Source organism: Danio rerio, chromosome 20 (genome assembly GCF_052040795.2).
Source record: "Danio rerio strain M-AB ecotype USA chromosome 20, GRCz13ab, whole genome shotgun sequence".
In the NCBI taxonomy this organism is placed as follows: Eukaryota; Metazoa; Chordata; class Actinopteri; order Cypriniformes; family Danionidae; genus Danio; species Danio rerio.
Genome location: NC_141040.1, coordinates 52,192,501 through 52,220,000, shown reverse-complemented (window position 1 = coordinate 52,220,000; position 27,500 = coordinate 52,192,501). Strand labels below are relative to the sequence as shown.

The 27,500-nt window shown below is 37.3% G+C and overlaps 1 protein-coding gene across 4 annotated transcripts in view; it reads left to right on the top strand.

Annotated features, from left to right (window-relative positions):
- Positions 1–27,500, top strand: part of eva1aa (eva-1 homolog A, regulator of programmed cell death a) — a 99,597-nt gene that overhangs the window by 57,577 nt on the left and 14,520 nt on the right. For 2 of the 4 annotated variants that reach the window (XR_015518951.1, XM_087298867.1), the window contains exon 5: positions 1,626–1,769. Coding sequence is in view for 1 of the 4 variants with exons in the window: in XM_087298867.1 (XP_087154993.1) it covers positions 1,626–1,769 (144 nt within the window). In the remaining 3 variants the exon portion in view is untranslated. Of the gene's footprint in view, positions 1–1,625; positions 1,770–6,315; positions 6,583–27,500 lie in introns of those variants that run through there. The other 2 variants (XR_015518952.1, XM_087298868.1) reach the window with 1 other exon arrangement.

The following is a 27,500-nucleotide window of genomic DNA, read 5'->3' as shown; positions in this document are numbered from 1 at the left end:
TTTAATTTCTAAAGAAGTATTTTAAAAATGTAAAAACACAGATTGTTTTAGGGTTGGGTTTAGGGGTAGAAGGAGAGATAATACCGTCTATACAGTACCAGTTGTAAGAGCAACAAATAATAACTTGACTTCTAGTTGATCATTTGGAAAAGTGGCAGTAGGTCGATTTTTCTGATGAATCATCTGTTGAACTGCATCACAATCATCACAAATACTGCAGAAGACCTACTGGAACCCGCATGGAGACAAGATTCTCACAGATATCAGTCAAGTTTGGTGAAGGAAAAATCATGGTTTGGGGTTACAGTGCAATCAGTATGCAGGGATGGGATTCTTCTGTATAAAGAACAGATCTCCAGATTTGTACAGATTTCCGTATTTTCCGAGCTCAATGAGGCGACCCCTTGGATTTGTGCAAAGCTGAAATTTCTTTTTTAAAAAGTGTGTGTTCTGTGTGTGTGTGGGTGTGTGTGGGGGTGGGGGGGCTTAAATTATATTTATTAATATTTAATAAATATTATTAAATAATACTTCTATCAAGATCCATTTTTATACCATATACATGTTTTTGTAAATTTATGATGTATTACATTGATGCGTCAGGCCTTTTGGTAACTGTTTTTGCTCAAAAATATTTTAATTTAGTTAGAAAAAAAGTTTGCCCATAACATTTTGCTAAAATAGAACATATCAGGCAGAACACCCCTCATTAAACGTGTAATTGCTCTCTCTTATATATATATATATATATATATATATATATATATATATATATATATATATATATATATATATATATATATATATATATATATATATATATGAATGAAAAAATGAAATTATTACTCCTGTCATTGTTGCTCTTATTACTATTATCATAAAAAATTATAAGAAGGGGCGAGGCAGTGCCGCAGTAGGTAGTGCTGTTGCCTCACAGCAAGAAGGTCGCTGGGTCGCTGGTTCGAACCTCGGCTCAGTTGCCGTTTCTGTGTGGAGTTTGCATGTTCTCCCTGCCTTCACGTGGGTTTCCTCCGGGTGCTCCGGTTTCCCCCACAGTCCAAAGATATGTGGTACAGGTGAATTGGGTAGACTAAATTGTCTGTAGTGTATGAGTGTGTGTGAATGTGTGTGTGGATGTTTCCCAGAGATGGAAGGGCATCCGCTGCGTAAAAACTTGCTGGATAAGTTGGCGGTTCATTCCGCTGTGGCGACCCCGAATTACTAAAGGGACTAAGCCGACAAGAAAATGAATGAATGAATGATTTCTGAAGGATCATGTGGCTGAAGACTGGAATAGACTGAAAGCTGTAAATTCCTCTTTAAATCGCTGGAGTAAATGATTAAATCATATTTTCATATATTTATGAACAGTTATTTTACAGTGCAATAACATTTCACTATTGTAAAGTTTTTACTGTGTTTTTGAATAAATAAATGCAGCCTCGGTGAGCAGGAGAAGCTTATTTTAATACGTTTAAAAATCCTACTGACCCCTGACTTTTGACCAGTAGTGTAGGTTTCAAAGTTATCTGACATAATCAAGTCAGATACACACGCTCTCTCTCTCTCTCTGTTTATTTTTAATGTGTCAGTGTCAATGTGTGTGTGTGCTCTTGTGTTTTCAGACTGCTCGTCAGATGTGGCTCTGCAGGTGATGACATCACGATGTCAAGGGAAACGCTCCTGTGTGGTTCGCGCCTCCACTCAAGAGTTTGGAGATCCCTGTTATCGCGGCACCCGCAAATACCTCAGCGTCATACACACCTGTGGTGAGTTATACACATCAACTTCAGCATCACACACACCTACTGTATGTAAAGTTACACATCAACACACCTCATTATTTCTTTTTAGAATAGCAGAATACACTAAATGTTATGTTTACTTGTCATAATTAGGAACAGCATAATACACTTCTAGGCCTATAGTATGGTTCTAAAACACAATTGACTGTAATATGTACTGTAAATTACTATAGAATTTTTTTGATGTGGACTGTCATGCAAAAAATACATGTAGTCCATTGCGTGTTCCCTCAGAATGGTTTTATTATGATGTACAAGTGAATCGCACAGTGATTTTGTGAACACTAGAGGGCAGTAAACACTTTTTAGACCGACCATAAGTTCAACAATTGGAGATGCATTTGTGTGTTTTATGTGTGTGTGTGTGTGTGCATGTGTTAAATATTTCCGCAGTCGTAACATTATGTTTATTTTCAGACTTTTAGGTTTTGTCAGATGATCTCTGACCCTGAACAATAATCTTTCTGTCAGACATCTTGTTTTGAGTCTGACTGTAATCTGCTTTCTGTCAGTTCAAACACACACACTCACACATACATACACACATACACATTTTTGATTTTTGGGTGAACTGTACCTTTAAATTTGCTCATTATTTACTTACCATCAAGTGGTTATACACCAAGGGTTCTCAGCCTTTTTCACTTTGGGGCCCACTTTTTTCTTGAAGGCCCACTTGTCAGACATTTTCTCTAAACTTTTAAACTGTTTGTATAAAATGCTCATTTAAACCTTTATTTGTTATATATATATATATATATATATATATATATATATATATATATATATATATATATATATATATATATATATATATATATATATATATATACATATACATACATACATATATATACTGTATATACATACATACACACACACACACACACATATGTATATATATATATATACATATATGTATGTATATATATATATATATATATATATATATATATATATATATATATATATACATATATATGTATATATATATATATATATATATATATATATATACATATATATGTATATATATATATATATATATATATATATATATATATATATATATACATATATTTACATATATATACATATATATGTATAAATATATAAATATATGTATATAATATATATGTATGTTATGTATATAATATATATATATATATATATATATATATATATATATATTTTAGTGGTATATATACATTAGTGGTTGGCCGTTAACGTGCTGCATTGACGTGAGACTCTTTTCGGGCGATAAAAAAAATATCTCTGTTAATCTATTCTCAAAGTTGGGTTGGAAGCTGGGTCTGTTCTAAGCAAGCTATGATGACTTTCACCTTGATATTTATGTGCAGATGTACCTGACTGAATTGCACTGTAGGTGGCGAGAACGAGTCTTCGAACCTGTGTGTATTCCTACTGTGAAATTACCACATCGAACGTGATGTGCTAACATGGATGCAGGTCACTAGAGTGAATCTAATTAATGTTAGCTCCACATCTAACTATCAGGCACCTGTAGAGTTCATGCGTTCCAGTAAAAAATATACAAATAAAATGGAGTGGGTGCTTTTTAAAATGAATGACGGTGAATGAAAGTCAAACTGGTGAGCCGTCCGACGGACAGAAAAGGAAATTTTTCTGTCCGTCTGACAAAATGTTTGTAAGAATTACAAACTTTATTACCGTTTGTTAACGGCATCTGTTACGGTTGCTGTAAGTGAGATCGTCTCATTTCAAAACGCTCGGTTCAGCCTGTGTGGACTTTGAGAGACTCACCTTTGAAGTCGGCATCCTTCAGAGAATGCAGCTTCTTAAATGAGACACAGCTATTGTCTTGAAAAATATCTAGTCAAATATGATGTGCTGCCATCATGGCAAAGATAAAAGAAATCAGTTATTAGAAATGAGTTATTAAAACTCTTATGTTTACAAAGGTGTCTGTCGAATAGCATTTGAGAAATATTTGAAAAAGCATTAAAATTTCACAGGAGGGCGAATAATTTTGTCTTTCACGTTGTGTATGTGTGTTTTAAGTTATATTTTAAAACATATATGTCTTCAGTTTGAGAGTGAAGTAAAGGATTTTTCTCCAGAAGTGGATGGCGAGAAGTGGTGCTGATGAAATGTGGATGGATTTGAGGTTATGTGTGGTTCATATTCATCTCTCTATTAGTGTGACTGACAGAGAGTTTGTGATAAATGAGCGTGACTAATGTGTTCAAAACCAATGAAAACCTGCCAGAAAGACAGAAATGGGAGAAACGGACAGAAATGTTTGAGATCATGTGAGCGACAGAAAAAGAGAGGGATGCAGTGCCTCCTACAGGTTTGAAATATACTTGCGATGGTAGACTGATTGAAGCACACCTTTTACCGGCTGCACATGATTACCTGCATACAACAAAAAAAGTGATTTTTAGTAATATTTTAATTGATATAAAGTTTTAGCTCAAAACACTCATCAGATTATTCATTATAGCTTTCAGAAGTTTGTCATTTTCAGCTCTGAGCATCTTGTAGATGTTTTTGTTGCCTGTGCCTTTAGTGCATGTTCTCCCCACCCACCGTTCCCACATGCCTGTCAGAGTGTGCCTCGGCTGCGTCAGATAAACAGCACAGTGACAGACATAACTCGCAATACGTTTGTGAGATATACAACAGTAAGAACTTTCCCAATGATTATTTGATGTATTTGTTGTGAGGTTAATTCAAGCCTTTCTGCAATTATGAGTCACACACAATGTTGTTACAAAGTTTATGCACACACACACACACACACACACACACACACACACATGCACAGTGCAAGCATTTAACTTTGCACTGTTTTTGCTCAGCAAATGTGACAGGATACACGTTAATATCCACTGCTGTATGGATATTCGTTATGTTGATGTATAAAAAAAACCTGATTTAATATTCACAAACCGGGATTGAAGTGTCTACTTTTATAATTATACTGACATGAGTCTATGGTGATAGAGTAAAGATGGTAAAATCGCTGTAATTCCTTACAAACATGCACTGTTTTAAAAATGTTTTAAACCTGTTAAACACATTCTTGATCACATTTGATGATGATTGATGATCACAGAGAGCCGAACAGATCTTTTAATCCAGTGGCTTTACGCATGTCCTGTGTTGTTGATATAATTAAATGTGTTACTACAGAGACTTAATACGCTGCTGTCAATCAATTTGGTGGGTGGTGAAACCTTACTCCTATGTCACGTTGCGGTCGGCCTCAAAATGGGAGGGATTTGGATCCTATTTTAATGTCAGAATGCTGAAAAAAAGAGATGTATTGTGTTTCTATCACCCCAATATGACTGTGGACACACTATACCTACACACAGTTCTGTCCTCATAGGCCCCCTTTAAAATAAGTGAGTAAATCATACCTGCCAACATTTGTTTCTGTAAATCCGGGATATGTAGGGTTGTGTGAAAAAAACAGCTGAGAACTGGGTACGAAACTGTACTATGCTATGCACTAGCGTTGGGAATAACAATAATAATAGCCCACTCCTATTAACCTTTGTTTTATAGCCTACCTTCAGAATCGTGAGAAAATCGTGATCTTTATTTTAGGCAAAAGAATCGGGATTCTCATTTTAGCCAGAATCGTGCAGCTCTAGAATAATGTTTAACAGAGCAAAGAAATTTCCGACAGTTTTTCCGATAATATTTTTTCTTCTGGAGAAAGTCTTATTTGTTTTGTTTTTGCTCAAATACTAGCCCCCTTAAACAATAATTACTTTCGACTGTCTACAGAACAAACCTAGTTAAGTTAATTAACCTAGTTAAGCCTTTAAACGTCACTTTAAGCTGTATAGAAGTGTCTTGAAAAATATCTTGTCAAATATTATTTACTGTCATCATGACAAAGATAAAAGAAATCAGTTATTAGAGATGAGATTGATGAGATTAGAGATGATTATTAAAACTATTATGTTTAGCAATGTGTTGAAATAATCTACTCTCTGTTAAACAGATATTGGGCGAATAATTCAACTGCACTGTATATGCACACTTCATTGACTTAACCTCCAGTAACACTCCAGGATTATTTCCAAAGAATATTTCCATTACTGCCCCATAAAGGCTTAAACCTTAAAAGCTTAAATATACACTATTTGTCATAAAAGCATAGCTACTGTTTACAAACACAACACACTTCACACTTTCGCTTTTTGTGTTGTATGAATGAACTCAATATGTTACAGCAAGAGGGTGAAGAAATGATGACTGAGTTTTCATTTTTGGGTGCGCTGTGCCTTTAAATTTTAAATGTGGCTTTGTTTTCCCTTCCTGTGATGACGCTGTCTGACTTCAGTGAAGCCAAAGTAAAGAAACACACACAAAAGTGAGAAACAAATCAAAGATCCAAAGCCACAAACTCCCCTCAATGAATCTCTAATGTCACTTCCTGTTCCTTTTTGTCTGACTTTGCCACACACACACACACACACACTTACACTAAGACTCAAAAGTACACGCCCCTCCAGTGTGTGTGTCTGTCTGTGTGTGTGTCCATGTTCACTGTGCCGCTCAGTTCTCTTCCCTCCTGCTGAAAGAGAGCGTGTGTGTGTGTGTGTGAACCAGGTCTAAAAGCAGAAAGTCACATGAGGCTCTTGTGGATCTGCTGTGTGTGTTTTGAGTTGGAAGAGCTTGGCTTTACGTCTCCAGTGTCTGGACACACACGTGTGCGCAGGTAGACGCTCAGCGTAGGACAAAACAGCAGGAATAGTGTGTTCAGCATGAGCTTGTAAGTGCGTTTCACATTTCATAACTGCTGTGTTTGAGTGATTTATGAGGGGTTTTCCTTGCGAGTGGAAGAGTTTGGGTTTTATTGAAGCGTTTATGTCATACATGGAGCATCACCAGTACTGTTACTTACAGACGTTGAGGATTTAGTTACACTTTATAAAGCTGAGATCTCATAACTTGTGTGTTTGTGACCGATTTGTTTTCAGGTGAGTGTTTGAGATGGATTTTTATCTGTCTGTGTTTGTTTACTAAGTCGAGCATCAGTTCTGTTAGTCACTGAAGATTAGATGAATTATTATTTACATTTTATAAAACTAATATTTCTTCCCCCACAGTCCAAACACGTGCACTATAAGTGAATTGGCTCAACAAAATTGACCGTAGTGTATGAGTGTGTAATTGTGAGTGTGCATGAGTCTTTCCCAGTACTGGGTTGTAGCTGGAAGGACATTCGCTGTGTAAAATATATGTTGGATAAGTTGGCGGTTCATTCCACTGTAGCGACCCCTGATGAATAAGGGACTAAGCTGAAGGAAAATGAAAAGTAAGATCTCATAACTTGTGTGTTTTGTTCTGTATGAGTGAATTTGGGAGGGATTTTATTAGATCTGTTTATGGCATAAATGGATCATCGCTAGTACTGTTACTCACAGAAGTTCAGGATTTAAACACTTTATAAAACTAAGAGTTCATAACATGTGTGTTTGTGACCGATGTGTTTTCAAGTGAGTGTTTGAGATGGATTTCTATCTGTCTGTGTTTGTTTGCCAAGTCTAGCGTCAGTAATACTGTTATCCAGGGGCGATTTTAGGTTTCCATTTTAAGGGGGCTCAGCTGCTTATATGGTTAAAAAAAATATTATATATATATATATATATATATATATATATATATATATATATATATATATATATATATATATATATAATGATACTATATATATAGTTGAAGTCAGAATTATTAGCCACCCTGTTTATTTTCTTCCCCAATTTTTGTTTAATGGAGAGAAGATTTTTTTTCAACACATTTCTAAACATAATAGTTTTAATAACTCATCTCTAATAACTGATTTATTTTATCTTTGCTTTGATGACAGTAAATAATATTTGACTAGATATTTTTAAGACACTTCTATACACCTTAAAGTAACATTTTAAGGCTTAACTAGGTTAATTAGGTTAACTAGGCAGGTTAGGGTAATTAGGCAAGTTATTGTATAATGATGGTTTCTTTTGTAGATTATCCAAAAAAATATAGCTTTTTGGGGCTAATAATTTTGACCTTAAAATGGTGTTTAAAAAATTGAAAGCTGCTTTTATTTTAGCTGAAATAAAACAAATAAGACTTTCTCCAGAAATATTATTAGATATACTGTGAAAATTTCCTGAATCTGTTAAACATAATTTGTGAAAAATGTAAAATAGAATTAAGAATTTAAAGGGGGGCAAATAATTCTGACTTCAACTGTGTGTGTGTGTATATATATATATACACACACACACACACACACACACACACATATATATACATATATATATATATATATATATATATATATATATATATATATATATATATATATATAAAGCCTAATATTACATTTATAAGTAGTAATTTAATTGTAATACATTTAAAAATGTTTGTTTAATATAGGTTGTGTACTAGTATTCCACTGTATTAAATGGACAGGCACAGCCATTTGAGTTCTGAGTAAGCCAAATAGGCTCAACCGCCCTGTTTATTGCAGTAAAAACCACTTTCTATATTCAAGTGCATTTCTTATTTCCATGTATTAAATAATTAAACTGCCACTTTTCTAATTAAATGACGCATGAATATTTTTATATATATATATATATATATATATATATATATATATATATATATATATATATATATATATATATATATATATATATATATAAACTTATAGGCTAATTCATATATTTCACAATCTAAATGATAATAATAAATACAAAGTTTTTACTAGACAGCACTAGGTGTTTCAACCTCTGTCAGTGACTCAGTGACAGTAAAACCAGTACATCTCTAAGTGTTTCTGTCACAGTTTAATCCTTTCTGTGCAAGACATATATTGGTATAGTTAATGCCACACAAACTGTAAAGTGTTTATATTTCTAGTTCATTTGAAATTAAAATAGCGAAATGTTCGTTAAGAGAGTTTTCCACTGAAGGAAACAGCTGTGCTGTCGAGGTGAACGCTGAGAGAACCCGACTGCTCCTCCTTGACATTGGGATACAGGTGATACAAGGTTATCTACAGTATATCAAAGAACTGCAAATAAGCAGATGTTATAACAATTTATCAATAAACACACACCTCATTCTCTCGCTGTCCACGGCTGTGATTTGCTGATCAAATGATAAACAAAAGACGGGGAGAAGCCGAATTCTGCTGCCGTTTTCATATCAAATTTAAAGGAGACTGAGGCGATAATTTAGTGTACAGTTTTTGAGCTAATCGCAAATGTTTTAGGGAGGCTGAGTAGAAATATAGGGGGACTAAAACAGGCCTAGCAACGCCCATGCTGTTATCACAGAAGATTAGATGGATTATTATTTACATGAATAATTATTTACATTTTATAAAACGAATATTTTGCGGCACGGTGGTTCAGTGGTTAACACTGTCTTACTGCAAGAGGGTCGCTGGTTAGAGTCCCAGCTGGGCCAGTTGGCATTTCTGGGTGGAGTTTGCATGTTCTCCCACTGTTGGCGTGGGTTTCCTTTGGATGCTCCAGTTTCCCCCACAATCCAAACACATGCGCTATAGGTGAATTGAATAGGTTAAATTGGCCACAGTGTACGAGTGTGTATGGGTGTTTCACAGTACTGGTTTGCAGCTAGAAGGGCATCTGCAGTGTAAAACATATGCTGAAGTAGTTGGTGGTTAATTCCGCTGTGGCGACCCCCTGATAAATAAGAGACTAAGCTGAAGGATCATCCTGAATGATTTGTTAAGTCCCATTAAAAAACAAATCTTACTGGAACAAAACACTGACTGTTTCATTGCATGCGGGTTTATTTAAGCTTGTAATAAACTTACTATGTATTTGAGACTTTTATTTTGAAAATGAGAGAAGCAGGGAGACTAAAAAGAAGCAGTTTTTAGAAGCAGGCAGCCATGTTCACAGCTTGCCATAATGCAAAATGCAGGATATATAGATTGTACATTTTTTCAGTGTCACGCAGAAGAGGCTTAAGGTCTGTTTAACTGTATATTTTTATTTAGTTTAACATGTATATTAGGGTAATTTGCCTTGCATGTTTGTAATGAGGCAACAGACACATGTAGATTGCTGAGTATAAGCGTTTAATGGACTTTTATGCGTCGTGTCATATCACACAGCTCATACTGGGGTTTACCTGAAGTGAAAGGATGCCAAAAAACCTCAAAAACTCTGTTTATGCAGAGGTTGATGTTATATCCTGGTTATTTTCAGACACATTAAAGCTTCAAAATGCAACTCTAAATACATCCCTGCCCTTTTGTCAAGTATAGCTATAATTTTGCCTTGGGGGGGTTGTTAAAGATAACTACGCTAGCTCAAATAAACATTTCTACTGCAGTTCAGATTTAACAAGGCATATACACTATTTTTTTTTACAATATTTGTGACATGAAGTATAATAAGTTATACTGGTATTATAAATGAGCGTATAAAGCTAAATATTTGAACTTTCCCAAGCCACATAACTACTATGTAGATATCAGAGATCGAGTTAACTTGTTAGATCAATGCAAGTGTTTGAGAGGGATTTTATTAGATGTGTTTGTTTAGTAAGTTGAGCATCACTAGTACTGTTTCCCACAGAAGATGAGGATTTAAAGAAACCTTGTAAAATGAAGGAGTATTTTGTCATCCTACATGTGTTTACTACAGATGTGAGTGATGATCTTTTATGTAAACAGACACCCTGAACAGCCGAGCAGCTACATGATAAAATCTAACATTATAGCCTGTGTAATTTTGTTAATAACATAGACTTTCATTGTTTTATAAAGCTGATTATATGACTGCAGACTAACACAAGCCCTTATCATGATCCTAAAATGCAAACATAAAAATATGAAGACGGGTCAAGGAAGAAAAGAGCATTTAAACATTTAAAGTGTAACTTTATCCATACATTAGCACAAGTTTAATTTAATATTTTTGAGCAAAAGCTAAATTTTCTTGTTATGATTTTTATTTTGCCAATATCCATTACACCAAGTTTTACCTATTTATTGTATATTATTTTAGTCATTTCTTTATTTTATTTTTAATCATTTTTAAAAAATGGCTGCTCATCAACGTTTACCATCCAACCTGACAGAACTGTAGAGGGTCTGCAAGGATGGAATGGCAGAGGATTCCCAAATCCAGGTGTGAAAAACTTGTTGCATCTTTCCCAACAAGACTCGTGGCTGTATTAGATCAAAAGGGGGCTTCTGCTAATCACTAAGCAAAGAGTCTAAATACTCAGGACCATGTGATATTTTAGTTTTTCTTTCCTAATAAATCTGCAAAAATGTCTACAATTCTGTGTTTTTCTGTCAATATGGGCTGCTTTGTGTACATTAATAAGGTAAAAAAAAGAACTTAAATTATTTTATCTAATGGCTGCACACTCTCAGAAATAAAAGTACGCAAGCTCTCACTGGGGGGGGGGTACCTTTTCAATATATACATATTTGTACCTAAAAGGTCCATATTAATACCTCAAGGGTACATATTGGTACCTAAAAAACACAAAAGTGTTCCTCATAAAAATTTGTAGGTACCAATATATACGTTTGAGGTACCAATATGGACCCTTTAAGTTCAAAGTTGTACCTTTTGAAAAGGCAGCACCCCAGTGACAGCTTGCGTACATCTTTTCTGAGAGTGAAATATAACAAAGAGTGAACAATTTCAGGGGGTCTAAATACTTTCCGTACCCACTGTATGTGCATGTGTGTGTTTGTGTGCTTATTTATGTGCAAATGTGTTAGTTTGCCTTTGTGCACATGCATTGGTGTGTGTGTGTTCACGTGTATGTGAGTGTGTGCGCCAAATGGTTTGTCTCACTAGTAAGATCCTCAGTTATCCTCACTATATAATGAAGACTGTTGAGCACTGACTAAAATGCTTCCAATTTGGCAACTCATAATTTCTGTGTAAATCAATTTTTTGCTCCGGATTCTGTAATGATTTAGGTTATGTATAGGGGGTCAGAAATGAAACAGAAAATGTTATTAACAAAAACTTTCTCATTGCATGTCTTTCTCAAAATCTTTTGTTTCTAAATGAAAGTCTGGCTTGAGTTTCCTCCTGTGACCTCCTGTTTTCCTACCCCCCCTCTCTCTCTCTCTCTCTCTCTCTCTCTCTCTTTCTGTTTCTTTCTTTCTCTGTCCTGAAGGAAGGACTGGTAGAGCAGATGTAGTTAGTTGTAGCAGATGTTTTATTTTAGCTCTGTCGTTTGATAGACCTCCTGAATGGCTTCAGTTTCTGAGACGCTGAGGGTTTAAATGTTTTTCAGGACTCAGGTTTACATCAGTCCACCATGCATTTATAGTACTGAAAATGAGTAATTTTGAGAAAGAACCATTTGTTAGATTTGGCAAAGTATATTTGATGTTAAATCAAGTATCTTGGGAGGTATACTATTGTAATAACCGATTCAAGTATGTATACGATTGTAATAATCGAATTTAGTACGTATACGATTGCAATAATAAAATCGAGTATGTATACGATTAATAATCTAATTGAGTATGTATACGATTATAATAATAAAATCGAGTATGTATACGCTTGTAATAATCAAATCGAGTACGTATACGATTGTAATAACCGAATCGAGTATGTATACGATTTTAATAATCGAATCAAGTACGTATACGATTGTAATAACTGAATCGAGTATGTATACGATTGTAATAATCAAATCGAGTATGTATACAATTATAATAATCTAATTGAGTATGTATACAAATTTAATAACCGAATCGAGTATGTATACGCTTGTAATAACCGAATCGAGTATGTATACGATTGTAATAATCGAATCAAGTACAAATACGATTGTAATAATAAAATCGAGTATGTATACAATTAATAATCCAATTGAGTATGTATACAATTGTAATAATAAAATCGAGTATGTATACGCTTGTAATAATCAAATCGAGTACGTATACGATTGTAATAACCGAATCGAGTATGTATACGATTGTAATAATCAAATCAAGTACGTATAAGATTGTAATAACTGAATCGAGTATGTATACGATTGTAATAATCAAATCGAGTATGTATACAAATTTAATAACCGAATCGAGTATGTATACGATTGTAATAATCGAATCAAGTACGTATACGATTGTAATAATAAAATCGAGTATGTATACGATTGTAATAATAAAATCGAGTATGTATACAATTAATAATCCAATTAAGTATGTATACGATTGTAATAATAAAATCGATTATGTATACGCTTGTAATAATCAAATCGAGTACGTATACGATTGTAATAACCGAATTGAGTATGTATACGATTGTAATAATCGAATCAAGTACGTATACGATTGTAATAACTGAATCGAGTATGTATACGATTGTAATAATCGAATCGAATATGTATACAATTATAATAATCTAATTGAGTATGTATACAAATTTAATAACCGAATCGAGTATGTATACAATTGTAATAATCGAATCGAATATGTATGGATGTATATGATTGTAGTAATCGAATCGAGTATGTATAAAATTGTAATAATGAAATCGAGTATGTATACGATTGTAATAATTGAATCGAGTATGTATACGATTGTAATAATCGAATCGAGTACGTATACGATTGTAATAACTGAATCGAGTATGTATACGATTGTAATAATCGAATCGAGTATGTATACAATTATAATAATCTAATTAAGTATGTATACAAATTAAATAACCGAATCGAGTATGTATACAATTGTAATAATGGAATCGAATATGTATGGATGTATATGATTGTAGTAATCGAATCGAGTATGTATAAAATTGTAATAATGAAATCGAGTATGTATACGATTGTAATAATTGAATCGAGTATGTTTACAATTGTAATAATCGAACTGAGTATGTATACGATTGTAATAATTGAATCGAGTATGTATATGTTTGTAATAATCGAATCAAGTACGTATGGATATATACGATTGTAATAATCAAATCAATTACGTGTACAAATGTATAGTCAAATCGAGTATGCATGGATGCATAAGATTATAATAATCGAATCGGGAATGTATATGATTGTAACTTTTAGGACTAGGTTTACACAACAACAATAGAGAGAAAAGTTGAATTTCCCCCTTGCATTTAAAAAAAGCTTTCTGTTGACCAGACAAAGTTTTCAAAACAATACACATTTACACAACTAGTTTTGTCACAGTGCCACAGTGGTTAGCACGATCGCCTCACAGCAAGAAGATCACCGGTTCAAGCCCGTCTGTGTCAGTTGGCAATTTTGTGTGGAGTTTGCATGTTCTCCCCGTGTTGGTGTGGGTTACCTCCGGGTGCTCCGGTTTCCCCCACAGTCCAAACACATGCACTATAGGTGAACTGAATAAGCTAAATTGGCCATAGTGTATGTGTCTAAATGAGAGTGTATTGGTGTTTCTCAATGTTGGAAGGGCATCCGCTGTGTAAAACATATGCTGGATAAGTTTGCGGTTCATTCCAATGTGACAATCCCTGATTAATAAAGGTACTAAGCCGAAATGAAATGAATGAATCAATAAACATCTAGTTTTTGCCACGTGTAAGATGCATCATTGCTTGCGCTGTTGGTTGTAATGTGAAGTAGATCCATACTTTGCTGTTAGCAAACACTTGTGCAACAACGCTGCCACATACTCCGCAATTGTCGTGCGTTTGTTTGCTTTTAATCTACACCTCCCTATTCATTAATATCCACAAAGTGTGTGCATGGGTGTGTTCAAAAGACTTTGAGCTCCAGCTATGGGCACATAGAGAATATATGTAACACATGTTCATTTCTTGGCCAGACTTGTGCCTATTAGCACTAATTTGTCTGTGTTTTTGCCACACGTTTTCATTAAACAGAGCAATTGAATTCACAGTTTTATTTTACCGATGCGAGATGTGAGCACAGCAGGCCAGCTCTTATTAAAACACTGCAAACACACGCTTTGAGTTTGTGTTTCATATACGACACGCTTTATATCCAGCAGCTCACATGGGTTTAGTTTGTGTTTAGTCTTTATGACTCAGTACATTAATAATAAGGCTTGTTTTAAAGATCTGTTGATAACGTGTGTTTTATTTCTGAGAACAGTTGAAGAAAAAAATCATTAGCTCTCTTGTGAATATTTTTTTTATTATTGTCAGATATTTCCTTTGATGTTTTTCATAATTTTTCACAGTATTACCTATAATATTTTTTTCTTCTGGACATAGACATATTTATTTTAGTTTGGCTGGAATCAGGGGTGTAGTAAGGCCCAATCCCAATTCTACCCCTTAGCCCTTCCTCTTACCTCTACTACTCCTTTTTCTCTTTATCTTGAAGCCGTAGGGCTCAGGGGAAGGGCTAGATAGCCCTCGAAAGACAGATTTTTCAGGACCACACCCAAAACCAAGGGGTAAAAAAAATTCTCAGAATACATCAGCCACAGTTGCACCCGGAAGTCAGGAGATCCACAAAATTATAATTTTTTTGTCATAATTATAAATATTTACAACAAACAAGCACATGTTTTAATATATTCATAACCGTGTTCATGTTTTACCGTCATGCTCTTAAAAAAGGCTAAAACAGTGGTTCTCAAACTGTTTTCATCAAGTACCACCTTAGAAAACAATCGTCTCTCCAAGTACCAACATACAGAGCAGTATTGAAATACAGTAGCGTAGTTGGCCCAAATGCAGCTTTTCACAGTTCAAAAATGTGACAGATTAATTCCCACTATTAAGAATATTCATTATTGTCAGCCCCTTTAAACATTATAAATAGTCTGAACATTAACACTGTACTGTGCTTATGTAAAACAAACAAACAAACAAATTAACAAACAGACAGACAAACAAACAAAAAAACTAAAAGCATCAACATTTAAATTGAAATGTTCTTTTAAAAGTTAAAAATGGTAGGTTACTGTTCTTAATAAAAGCAAAAAAAATCCTGTACTTAAATTTAAAGAATTAACATATAGTAGCCAACTCATCAACACCTGGAAATGTTGCCTGGATCTCAGAAATATAGGCTATATGTCATCATATATTTATATATAACTCATTTTTGATAAATTTTGAAATATATGTAGCATGTGCACATGATATGTTTGATTCCACTAGAAGGGAGCCAGCACACTATTAGTGTTACATGTACCACAGTTTGAGAAACACTGCGCTAAAATAAAAAACGCTAACTTTTGCGATCTATAATCCATAATCATAACTCCTGTATAGCAGTCCCACAACATTCTGACACTCGATGACACTCGAATACCCTGTCAGTAATGTCTAGTGGCTGGTAATGGGCTTTGTACAGTGTCTGCTATAATGTTAATGCTGTTTTGGGTGTGTTTACATAGATGAATATGGCCACTGTGTAAATACAAAGTACAGTTATGATCTTATTGCCACATTAGATCATTATGATAACATGATATACGCCTTCAGTGATTTCCTGAAAATAAATATCAAAAAATAACCCAACTGGAATAACTACAGCAGTCGCCATCGTCTGATCTGATCATATGATGATGTGTGCAGGTGCTGTAGTGCTGTCCCAATTCTTAAGGGTAAATTTTGAAGCCTTCCCCTTCACACTCTGTTTTAAGGGCCAAGGGGAAGGGGTACAAAAATAGAATTGGGGTATCATATGTGTTTGGACCAACCCCTGTGGACGTTTCTGGAGACTGCGAAATATGTCCCGGGAGGTATGTATTTTTGCAGTTACTGTTTTCGCAAATCCCGTTGAGAGTCCGTTGTGTGTGCTTTTTTGTATCTCAAATTTCTTTTGCGAGTCCTGTTCGCATCTGCGCTGTTCTCGCGTCTCTCTGCAACAAACCGGTTGAAGTGGGAAAGCCCTCCACATGGAGGTAAGCAGTCAGCCGCCAAAAGGACCGGCGCCATATCGCTCCGGAGCGTTTGCTTAAAAAATGAAATGCAGCCATACAAACCTCCGGCTACAAAATTCGCAGTCTCCAGAAACATCCACGGGACTATGTTTTCAGAATGAGCTTTTGTTGGTTTGGACTGTGGGGGAAACCGGAGCACCCGGACAAAACCCACGCCAATGTAACGGAGGCCAGCTAGTAAGTGCTGTGCAGGTAAACCTCACTTCTCTGACCTCTAAACGTGCTCTAGCAACAGACGCTAGAGGCCATGGTCTTTAGCCTCCTTGGTAGAGCACCCGACTCCCATGCGGAAGGTCGCCGGTTTGGTACCAGCTCGGAGCGGGTTGGGTGGCGTAGGACCGGCGGGGTTACATTGGTGCCGTGACCCGGATGAGAGTGAGGTTTAGGGGGCGTGAGTGTAACAGAGGCCAGCTAGTAAGTGCAGTGCAGCTTGGAGCGGTTTGGGTGGCATAGGAACGTTGGGGTTTCACCAACACGGGGAGAACATTTACATTGGTGCCGTGACCCGGATGAGAGTGAGGTTTAGGGGGCGTGAGTGTAACAGAGGCCAGCTAGTAAGTGCAGTGCAGCTTGGAGCGGTTTGGGTGGCATAGGAACGTTGGGGTTACACCAACACGGGGAGAACATTTACATTGGTGCCGTGACCCGGATGAGAGTGAGGTTTAGGGGGCGTGAGTGTAACAGAGGCCAGCTAGTAAGTGCAGTGCAGCTTGGAGCGGTTTGGGTGGCATAGGAACGTTGGGGTTACACCAACACGGGGAGAACATTTACATTGGTGCCGTGACCCGGATGAGAGTGAGGTTTAGGGGGCGTGAGTGTAACAGAGGCCAGCTAGTAAGTGCAGTGCAGCTTGGAGCGGTTTGGGTGGCATAGGAACGTTGGGGTTACACCAACACGGGAAGAACATGCAAACTCCACACAGAAATGCCAACTGACCCCGCTGGGACCAGCGATCTTCTTGCTGTGAGGCGACAGTGCTAACCACTGAGCCTCCGTGCCGCCACAGCTATTTTTATCAAAGTAATTCAGTAGTTTGAAACCGTATATTGTTGTACGTGTAAATTGCTGTGCAAGTTGATGGATCTCACTGTTTTGGAAAGCACTTGGTGGTTTTTGTGTCCAAAATTGCATCTTTTGAGGCCTTTTGAAACTGAAACCATAAAAAGAAACACACTGACAGGAAGATGGACTGTTTTCTGGAAGCATTCCCTCAGGCTTTCCTGTAGATTTGCCACAGTCATAGTTTGACTGTAGTTTCTGTGTGTGTGTGTGTGTGTGTGTGTGTGTGTGTGTGTGTGTGTGTGTGTGTGTGTGTGTGTGTGTGTGTGTGTGTGTGTGTGTGTGTGTGTGTGTGTGTTTGTGTGCGTGCGTGCGTGTGTGTGTTTGTGTGTGTGTGTGTGTGTGTGTGTGTGAGTGTGTGTGTGTGTGTGTGTGTGTGTTTGTTTGTGTTTTGGGTAATCAGGTCTGTCCACTATGTCAGCACAAATACAGAGTCAGCAGTGTATGTGTGTGTTTGTATGTGTGTGTGTGTGTGTGTGTGCGCCAGGCTTTGCATTCAACAATGGCATAACGTGACTGTGTGTTTGTCCAGGTGGATCCACACAGAGAAAACACTCTCTCTCTCTTACTTTCTCTATCTCTCGCTCGCTCGTGGTGTGTGGAAAAACATTCTTTGGATGTTTCCCCTGATCTGTCATTTATGAGTGTGTGTGAGTGTTTCTTCATCTCTGGGCACTTTTGGCTCTGTGCTGTTTTAAATGACTGTCCTTTAAAGGACATTTACAGGCCGAGTTTATTCAGACGGTCTGTAATAATGTGCTGCAGTGTTTTTATCTGCGTCACGGGAGAACTCTGCCATTTTCTGTTGATTCATCATTTTCCAACACATCTCATATGATGTATATGGTGGTTAACAACATCTTGTGATGGTAATTTTTTTTGAAATTTTGTTTCACAATTTAAATACATACTTTTTTGTTGTAATGATTAAAAGGGCACCTATGGTAAAAAAAAATCTACTTTTCAAGCTGTTTGGACAGATCTGTGTGTTGGTATAGTGTATAGACCGTCATACTGGGGTGATATGAACACACCCAGTCCTTTTTTTTCAATTTAACTACAAAAAAAAGGGTCGGCCAATTGGAGCTGTTTTCAAATCGATCGCACCATTACGTAGGTGTGCGATCCCCCCGCCCACCGAATTGATTGACAGCTGCGCGCATTAACATGTTCCGGTAGTCACGTGTATATGTCAACAAGACCAGACAGACATACGCAAAGCAACCGGGAATAAAAGCTCTGTTCTGTTCGGTAGGATCAGCAATCATCATCAACTGTGATTAAGAGTGAGTTTCACATGTTTAAAGTGTTTTAAAACAGAGTATGTGTGTAATTAATTACAGCGTTTTACTTCAGCTTTACTTCATCAGCACAGCCGCGTGTCAGAACAATTATAAAAGAAGACGCTTCAATCCCGGTTTGTGGAAGTTAAATCAGGTTTATTTTGTACATTAGCATAACAGATATCCACACAGTACTTGAGGTTAGCCTTAACTAAGCCAAGCGCGCTCTGTCTGTCTGCCTGTGTGTGCGTGTGTATCTGTGTGTATCTGTGTGTGTGTGTGTGTGCGCGTTAACTATGTAACGATATTGTGTGTGACTCATCAATGCAACTTCACAATACTGATTAGTAAAGGTTAGTTCTTACTGTAGTATCTCACAAACGCTACGTGAGACCTTCTTCCTTTAAGTCTGTCTGTTGTCTGACGCAGCTGAGGGAGGAGGCATGTAGAAACAGTAGGCGGGCAGAACTCGGCTTAAAGGCGCAGTACGACAAAACCACCCCCTGCTGGAAATCAGTATAAAACAGCATCTTGTAAAAGGTATAATGAAAAATCTGATGGGTATTTTGATCTGAAACTTTATATACACATTCTAGAGACGCAAACGACTTATATTAAATCTGAAAAAAGGGGTAACCTAGGTGCCCTTTAAGAAAAAAAAAAAAAGAAAATCATATTTTCACATATTTGTCTATAACAAATTGGCAATTTGTCTATATGTATTAATATAACCTACAGTATGTCTATATAAAATATATGTATATATATATAATAATTAACTTTCTTACTTGGTAGCACCGGTGCTCCCAACCTGAAATATTAGGAGCACCAGAAAAAATTTAGGAGCACCAGAAAAAAATTAGGAGCATCCACCAAAAATGAATGATATATTTGACAAGTTGTATATTAAGGGATTTATTGTATTTGAAAACAACATCAATTAGGAGTAACTAAACCCAGAAACAACTATCTAACTAATGCAGTGATGACTTAATATTTGTGCAATAATTCCAAAATGAATGTTGAATAATTATAAAATATTAATGATGACGATGATGACAATAATACTTATAATGAATTACATTTCTCCTCTTGAATGTGCTTTAATGTATGTTATCTGCTATTTAAAGTCCTACTCTTAACTTTTATCAAAAATAAATTGATGGTTTGCATCAAACCCAAATGAAGCATTGTCGTAAAAAATATTTATTTTGAACTGTTGTTTTATATGCATGTCAATTTAATAAATAATAGTTCTGCTACAAAACAAACGAAATAATATAATAAATCATTCAATTCAATGCTGAAAGCTGCAAAGCAGTCATCAGTAATTAAATAGAAAAATAATATACACCTCAAGAAAGAACAGACAAAAGAAAGGAAGAAAATTCTCACTTTTAAAAGTTTTGGTTTCGGTTCGTGTCGTTTTAATGCTCAGCCTCGTTACGCGCTGAATAACATTTGTCTGTGTTTGCGGAAAAGCATGCGAGTCAGCCGGCCGATTATGAGGGGGGCAGAGCAAGATTCTCCCGATGACCACCGGCTCAATACTGATCTTTGTTATAACTCGCATCAGTTTAAACTCAGTAAAGGCGAGCTTCTTTGGCGATGGTGTTTTAGCGGACATTTGCGCTGTTGCAGCCTGATCTCATGAGGAAACGTATGAAAAAGTTACGAATTGCCATGAGATTGTGTTGGCTGAACACGCAGCGCATGCAGCGCATCGAGATTCAGTGTACTTTTCACTCTTCAGCCGTTTGCATTCCACAAAAGCTCCCTCCCGGTCATCTGACAGCGGAAAGTCAGAGTGATTGACAGCTAATATGAACCCATATAGCGGCAGGGAAGACCGATTTTACCACGTTTTTAGAAAAAAAAAAAAAAAAAACAGGTCGCACTACAACTATTTTATGCAGTCATACGAATGCTTATATTATGAGGTCGCATAGCTGAAATTTCGGGCGCATATGAGAGATATTCTTCATATATATATATATATATATATAATTTTTATAAATGTTCTAAAATGTAAACATTTTTTCCTTCCTATCTCATCACATCTCAAGCTTCTCAAAGACATTAAATAGTTTGTGTGTATGTGTGTCTATGTATGTGTGAATGTGAATGGTTTTCTATGACTGTTTCATATGGAATAGAGAAGCAGTCTAGCAAGAGGGATCATGCTGGAATTCTGGCAATTCCCAGAATCCCTTTCTGCCTTCTGATGTGTGGTTAAAGAAGACTGTAGGTCAGTCAGTGCAGTCAAAGGGGTTTAAACACAGTTGTGTGGCAACAGTGTGTAAATATTGCCAGCCTTCAATAGGAAAAATGCATCAATTCTATTTTTTATTATCACACTAAATAAAGACTTTGGTTGACATTCTCCAATTGTACGAGTCATCAGAGAGGGAAAGCCCTGCCCATTAGTGAACATCTCTCCCTCATTAGCATAAACAGTCCTGATTGTGAAGCAGCCGTTCACCGTTAGAGTTTTCACCTGCTGAAGAGAATGTCAGCGACTAAGTGTGGAGTTTAGGATGCACAAATGAACACCATATTCTCCATAGACCGCATTTTCTGAGCCACTTATTTTTACATGTTCAGTTTTTTACAGAGATACCTTTAGAGCAGTTGTGAATGAGTTGTGACACAGGCATTTGTAGCTCCGCCCTCTTTTGAAAAGAGCACAATCTCATTTGAATTTAAAGCAACAGTCACCAAAACAGCACGTTTAGGATCAAAGTCTAAAAGGGTCAATTTCAAAGAGTGTTAAAAAACTACTTGTGCAATATTTCGTGTTGATATTTTACACACACACTCTAGGGCAGGGGTGTCCAAACTGGGAGTCGGGACCCCCCGAGGGGTCGCAGGACAATGAAGGGGGGTCGCCTGCTGATTTCCAAAAATCTATTTATTTTTATTCAACCATAAGAATTAACATATTTTATCCATAACTATACTGAAAATAAAAATAGTTGTTTATAGTTACTATATACTATATAGTTACTGTAGTAGCTTATAGTTACTAGTTCTATTGGATTGCGACCCCTGGGGTAATTACATTATATTAAAGGCAGCAATAGCGTCAGATGCATTTTGATTTTATAACATCAGGTTATACTTTCTGGCACATTTAAAGCACTGACACAAATTTAATTGGTGAGTCTGCGTCATTGCATGCAAGGTTTCTGTATTTATCAGAGGATATTGGGGGTCGCGAGTCACTGGCATTTTTATTTTGGGGGTTGCGGGCTGAAAAGTTTGGGAACCCCTGCTCTAGGGCAGGGGTGTCCAAACTCCTGGAGGGCCAGTGCCCTGCAAATTTTAGTTCCAACCCCAATTAAACACACCTGAACCAGCTAATCAAGCTCTTTCTAGGTATACTAGAAACTTCTAGGCAGGTGTGCTGAAGGAAGTTGGAGCTAAACTTTGCAGGACACCGGCCCTCCAGGACACTCCTGCTCTAGGGAGATCAGAGAGTTATTTTACTATTTTGCCAAAAGGGGCATAATAGGTCACCTTTAAAGCCTCATAAAACCCACTGTGTGTTTGAGAGCTAATAACAGATGTTTCTCTTGCATGCTTTGATGCTGAATAAAGACTTTTGTGTTCATTTTCAGCCATTATAAAAGGACAAAGCACATTGAGTGTGTAGCAAACACTGACCATCCCTCAGACGTAACTTTTATCTCCACTTTTTTTTTTTTATCTTTGCATTGTGTCTGAGAGACCGAGAGAAAGAGCGAGAGCGTCTAATATTAGCTCTGGAATGATAACAGCTGTGTCTTCTCTTCTTTATGTCTACACACGCGGCACGCTTGAAGTTTATTAGTCACTGCACGGGGAACATTTGCGGTGTCAGTTTACTTGACATCATTGTTTATCTGGAACACACTGTAACATTCAGACGATTGAGTGTTGCACAATCAAAGTGCAAGGAGAGATGAAACCCTTGTTCTCAGTTTACAGTCAGAATTATGAGTCCTCCTGAAATATTAGCCCCCCTGGTATACAGCCATATTTTAAAAACACATTTGTAATCAAAATAGTTTTAATAACTCATTTCTAATAGCTGATTTATTTTATCTTTGTCATGATGACAGTAAATAATATTAAACCAGATATTTTTCAAGACACTTTTAAACAGCTTAAAGTGACATTTAAAGGCTTAACTAGGTTAATTAGGCAGGTTAGGGTAATTTGGCAAGTTATTGTATAACAGTGGTTTGTTCTGTAGACAATTCAATTCAATTCAGCTTTATTTGTATAGCGCTTTTACAATGTAGATTGTGTCAAAGCAGCTTCACATAAATGGTCATAGTAACTGGAACAGTGTGGTTCAGGTTTTAGTGTTTAAGTTCAGTTCAGTTTAGTTTAGCTCAGTTCAGTGTGATTTATTCATTACTGAGAGTTCAAACACTGAAGAGCAAATTCATCGATGCGTAGCTCTACCAATCCTGAACCATGCGAGGCAGTGGCGACAACGGAGAGGGAAAAAAAACTTCACCTGATGGGAGTGAAGAAAAAAAACCTTGAGAACCAGACTCAGTTGGGCAAGACCATTTTAATTTCTCCGCTGGCCAAAAGTCTTGTGCCGAGCTTCATTCGCCGTGGTTGAGGCTGGAAGATGGCCTCAGCGAAGACTCGTCTGTCCCTGGAGTGTCGCTGGAATCAGACTCATGTTCTCCACTCCCCACGACCATCAGCGCAGCAGCAGCTCAGGACAACTGAAAACAAACATTGCTTGAGAGGGCTAACAATATTGACTTAAAATGGCTTTAAAAAAAATAAACTTGCTTTTATTCTAGCCGAAATAAAAGGCAAGGCAAAGCAAATTTATTTATATGGTACATTTCCCATTCTGTTGATCACCCCCGCCCCCCCCCCCCCCTCTCTCTCTCTCTTTGGATAGCTCCAAACAGATTCGATTTTTCATCTGAGATCAATAAGTTAAGCTTAACAGCTCTAATTACGTACCGTATTTTGTATGGTGAGGGTCTTAAAAGTTTAATTTGAATGTAAGTATTACATCTGCGCAAATGTGTCCCCCATCCTCAATCATGGACCAGTCCAGCAGTCAAATCGGTAAAGATTTAGATGAAAAACGAAATCGTTCGTTTATTATTTTTAGTTGTGAATTCATTTTAAGAAAACAAATAATTTCACAAGTTGCAAGGATGCTTTACATGTTATTATTATTTTGCGCAAAGTATTTGAGGACCAGGCGGGAGATGCATGATTTCCGGGAGATTATCACTCATTTGCGGGCATCTAGGAGTCTTTGCGGGACTTGGGATGTCTGGAATGATCTCCTGCGCCACTCATAATTTTCTCTACATTTAGCCGTATGCCTATTACATATCCATGAAACACTGTGATATAGCCAGCCTCGGATCATATGGCTTTCTTACTACAATCAATCCACTCCAGAGTTTGTTTCAATCGAGCCGAGACCACCTCAATCAGGCGATTTCGGAGTGATTGTTTTGGTGTGGATCCTAGCGCGATTGCTGGTTTCACATATGCCAAACGAACCGCGTTAACTGGGCAAACGAGACAGGTTCCGAAACAAAGATCTAGGTGTGAAAGCACCCTGTGCTTCAAAGTTTTTGCATTCCATAGCAAACAATATGTGTGTAACATTTGTTTTCTAAATCAAAAGTCTTAAAAATGTAAACAACTTATTAAAAAAAAACATCTCATAATGTAAATAAGTTGACATTAGATAAGAATATGTCAATAACTTAATTTTGACAAAAATGTTAGATAGAACCTTATAATTCTAAGCTGACAGAAAAGGAGAGCGAGTGGTATAAGTAAAAACAAACAGCAAAATAAACAAAAATTAAAGTACGAACGGGGCATTTTTAGAGCTTTTGGACTCTGTGGCTGGAATTGCCAGGGCCACCAAATCACTAAATCCGCCGCTGGCTATGGGTGAATTGGATGAACTAAATGTGCTGTTGTGTATGAGTGTTTGTGTATATATGTGAAAGTGTATGGGTGTTTCCCAGTACTGGGTTGTGGTTGGAAGGACATTCGCAGTGTAAAACATATGCCGGATTACATGTAGTAAGCAGTCCATTCCACTGTGGCGACCCCTGATAGATAAGGGGAAACATCCAGAAAACCTCTGTGTTGAATGTTCCAGAACTCTGTTATTTTTCATGTTTGTGCACACACACTTGAGCTGTAAAGGAGGATCAGGAATGTGTGTGTCCTACAGGGAGTTTCATCATAGCGTACGAGGGCATGAACATCACAATTAAAGATTACGCTGACTGAGACCAAACACACTTAACTACAAACACAACAGCGGCCCGAGCGCCTCCTACACCTGCTGTAATGAGAGACAGTGACGCACAGACAGCTCCTCTGTGTGTGTGTGTGTGCGCGCGTGTGTGTGCGTGCGTGCGTGTGTGTGTGTGTGTGTGTGCATGTGTGCGTGCATGTGTGTGTTCGATGCATGCATTTATGTGTGTGTGTAGGCATGCATGCCTGTGTGTGTTTGTGTGCATGCATGCGTGTGTGTGTGTATGTTTGTATGCTCACATATGTGTGTGGGTGTGAGTGTGTGTGTGTGTGTGTGTGTATATATATATATGCATGCATTTGTGTGTGTGTGTGTGTGTGTGTGTGTGTGTTTGTGTATGTATAAGCATGCATTAATGTGTGTGTTTGTGTGTGCATGCATGTATGCGTGCGTGCGTGCGTGTGTGCTTGCGTGCATGCATGCTTGTGTGTGTGTGTGTGTGTGTGTGTGTGTGTGTATGCATGCATTTATATGTATGTGTGTGTGTGTATTTGTGTATGTATGTATGCGTGTGTGTGTATATGTGTGGGTTGTATGTTTGAGTTTGTGTGTGAGTGTGTTTGTATGATGCGTTTGTGTGTGTGTGTGTGTGTGTGTGTGTGTGTGTGTGTGTGTGTGTATGTGTGTATGTGTATGCATGATGCGTTTGTGTGTGTGTCTGTGTGTGTGTGGGTGTCTGTGTGTGTTTGTGTATGTGTGTCTCATTGCAACTCAATCGCTCCTGAGCAAGTACATAGCAACATGCTGACTAATCGTAGGTATACCCTAGCAACCATATGATTACCTACAGCAGAACACCCTAACAACCACAGAGCAACATACCAATAATGACCCAGAACACTTCAGCAATTGAAGAGCACTGTTCTGCCTAATCTTAGGAACACAGACACACATACACAGACACAGACACACACACACACACACACACACACACACACACACAGACACACACACACAAATACTCGCTGAACTTTTATGCTTCTCATTCTTTGTTTGTACAGGGGTATTAAATCTCAAGAGCACGTTCTGTGGTTCAGAGAGAGAGAGAGAGTGTGTGTGTGGCTGGAGTTGTGTTCATTGATGTCTTATATTAGAATCCCAGGACAGATCACTGTGCTTATTGGGTCTTTATTTGAGCAGCGAGGACTCCAGCTGTCCCAGAATGCCACACTTCACGGAGTTAATTGTGTCTGTTTCCTGCACAGATCAGCATACGGCACATAATAGAGCTGTACGATGCCAGAGAAAACACAGGCTCACACACACACACACACACATGCATTCTGAGGTCTGGAATGGTTTAGCTTGACTCCGATGACAGGAATATTTCCATGTTGATTATTTGACTCTTCCTTCTGCTCTCGTGTTTAAACACGCGTTCTCTGCCACTTTTGTGTCTCCAAACTGAACTGCAAAAATAAGGACTGTTTTTATAGTGTGTGTAAAATAATGAGTATACAGATGTAGATCTTTTACAGGGTTCATACTGGTGCTGGGAATCCTTAAACATGCTGGAATTGTATTCTTCTATTTTGTATAAAGTGCTTGAAACTGCTTTAAGATGTGTTTGTTCGTTCGTTTATTAATTTTCTTGTCGGCTTAGTCCCTTTATAAATCAGAGGTCGCCACAGCGGAATGAACTTCCAACTTATCCAGCATACGTTTTACACAGCTGTTCCCCTTCCTGCTGCAACCCATCACTGGGAAACACCCATACACACTCTTTTACACACATTCACTACGGACAACTTCGCTTATTCAATTCACCTATAGCGCATGTGTTTGAACTGCGGGGGAAACTGCAAGAAGCACCCTGAGAAAACCCACGCCAACACGGGGAGAACATGCAAACTCCACACAGAAATTGCCAACTGACCCAGCCAGGGCTCAAACCAGCGACCTTCGTGCTGTGAGGTGATAGTTTTGCTTTTGCACAAAGTCTGGAGTCTGTGCATGTGCCTATAGCATGATCTGCCTCTTTTATATTATCTCTGCCCTTTGAAATTAAAAATAAATACACATTTAAGATGGGCATCACGGTGGCGCAAAGGGTAGCATGATCGCCTCTTAGCAGCAAGGTCGCTAGTTTGATCCTCAGCTGGGTCCATTGA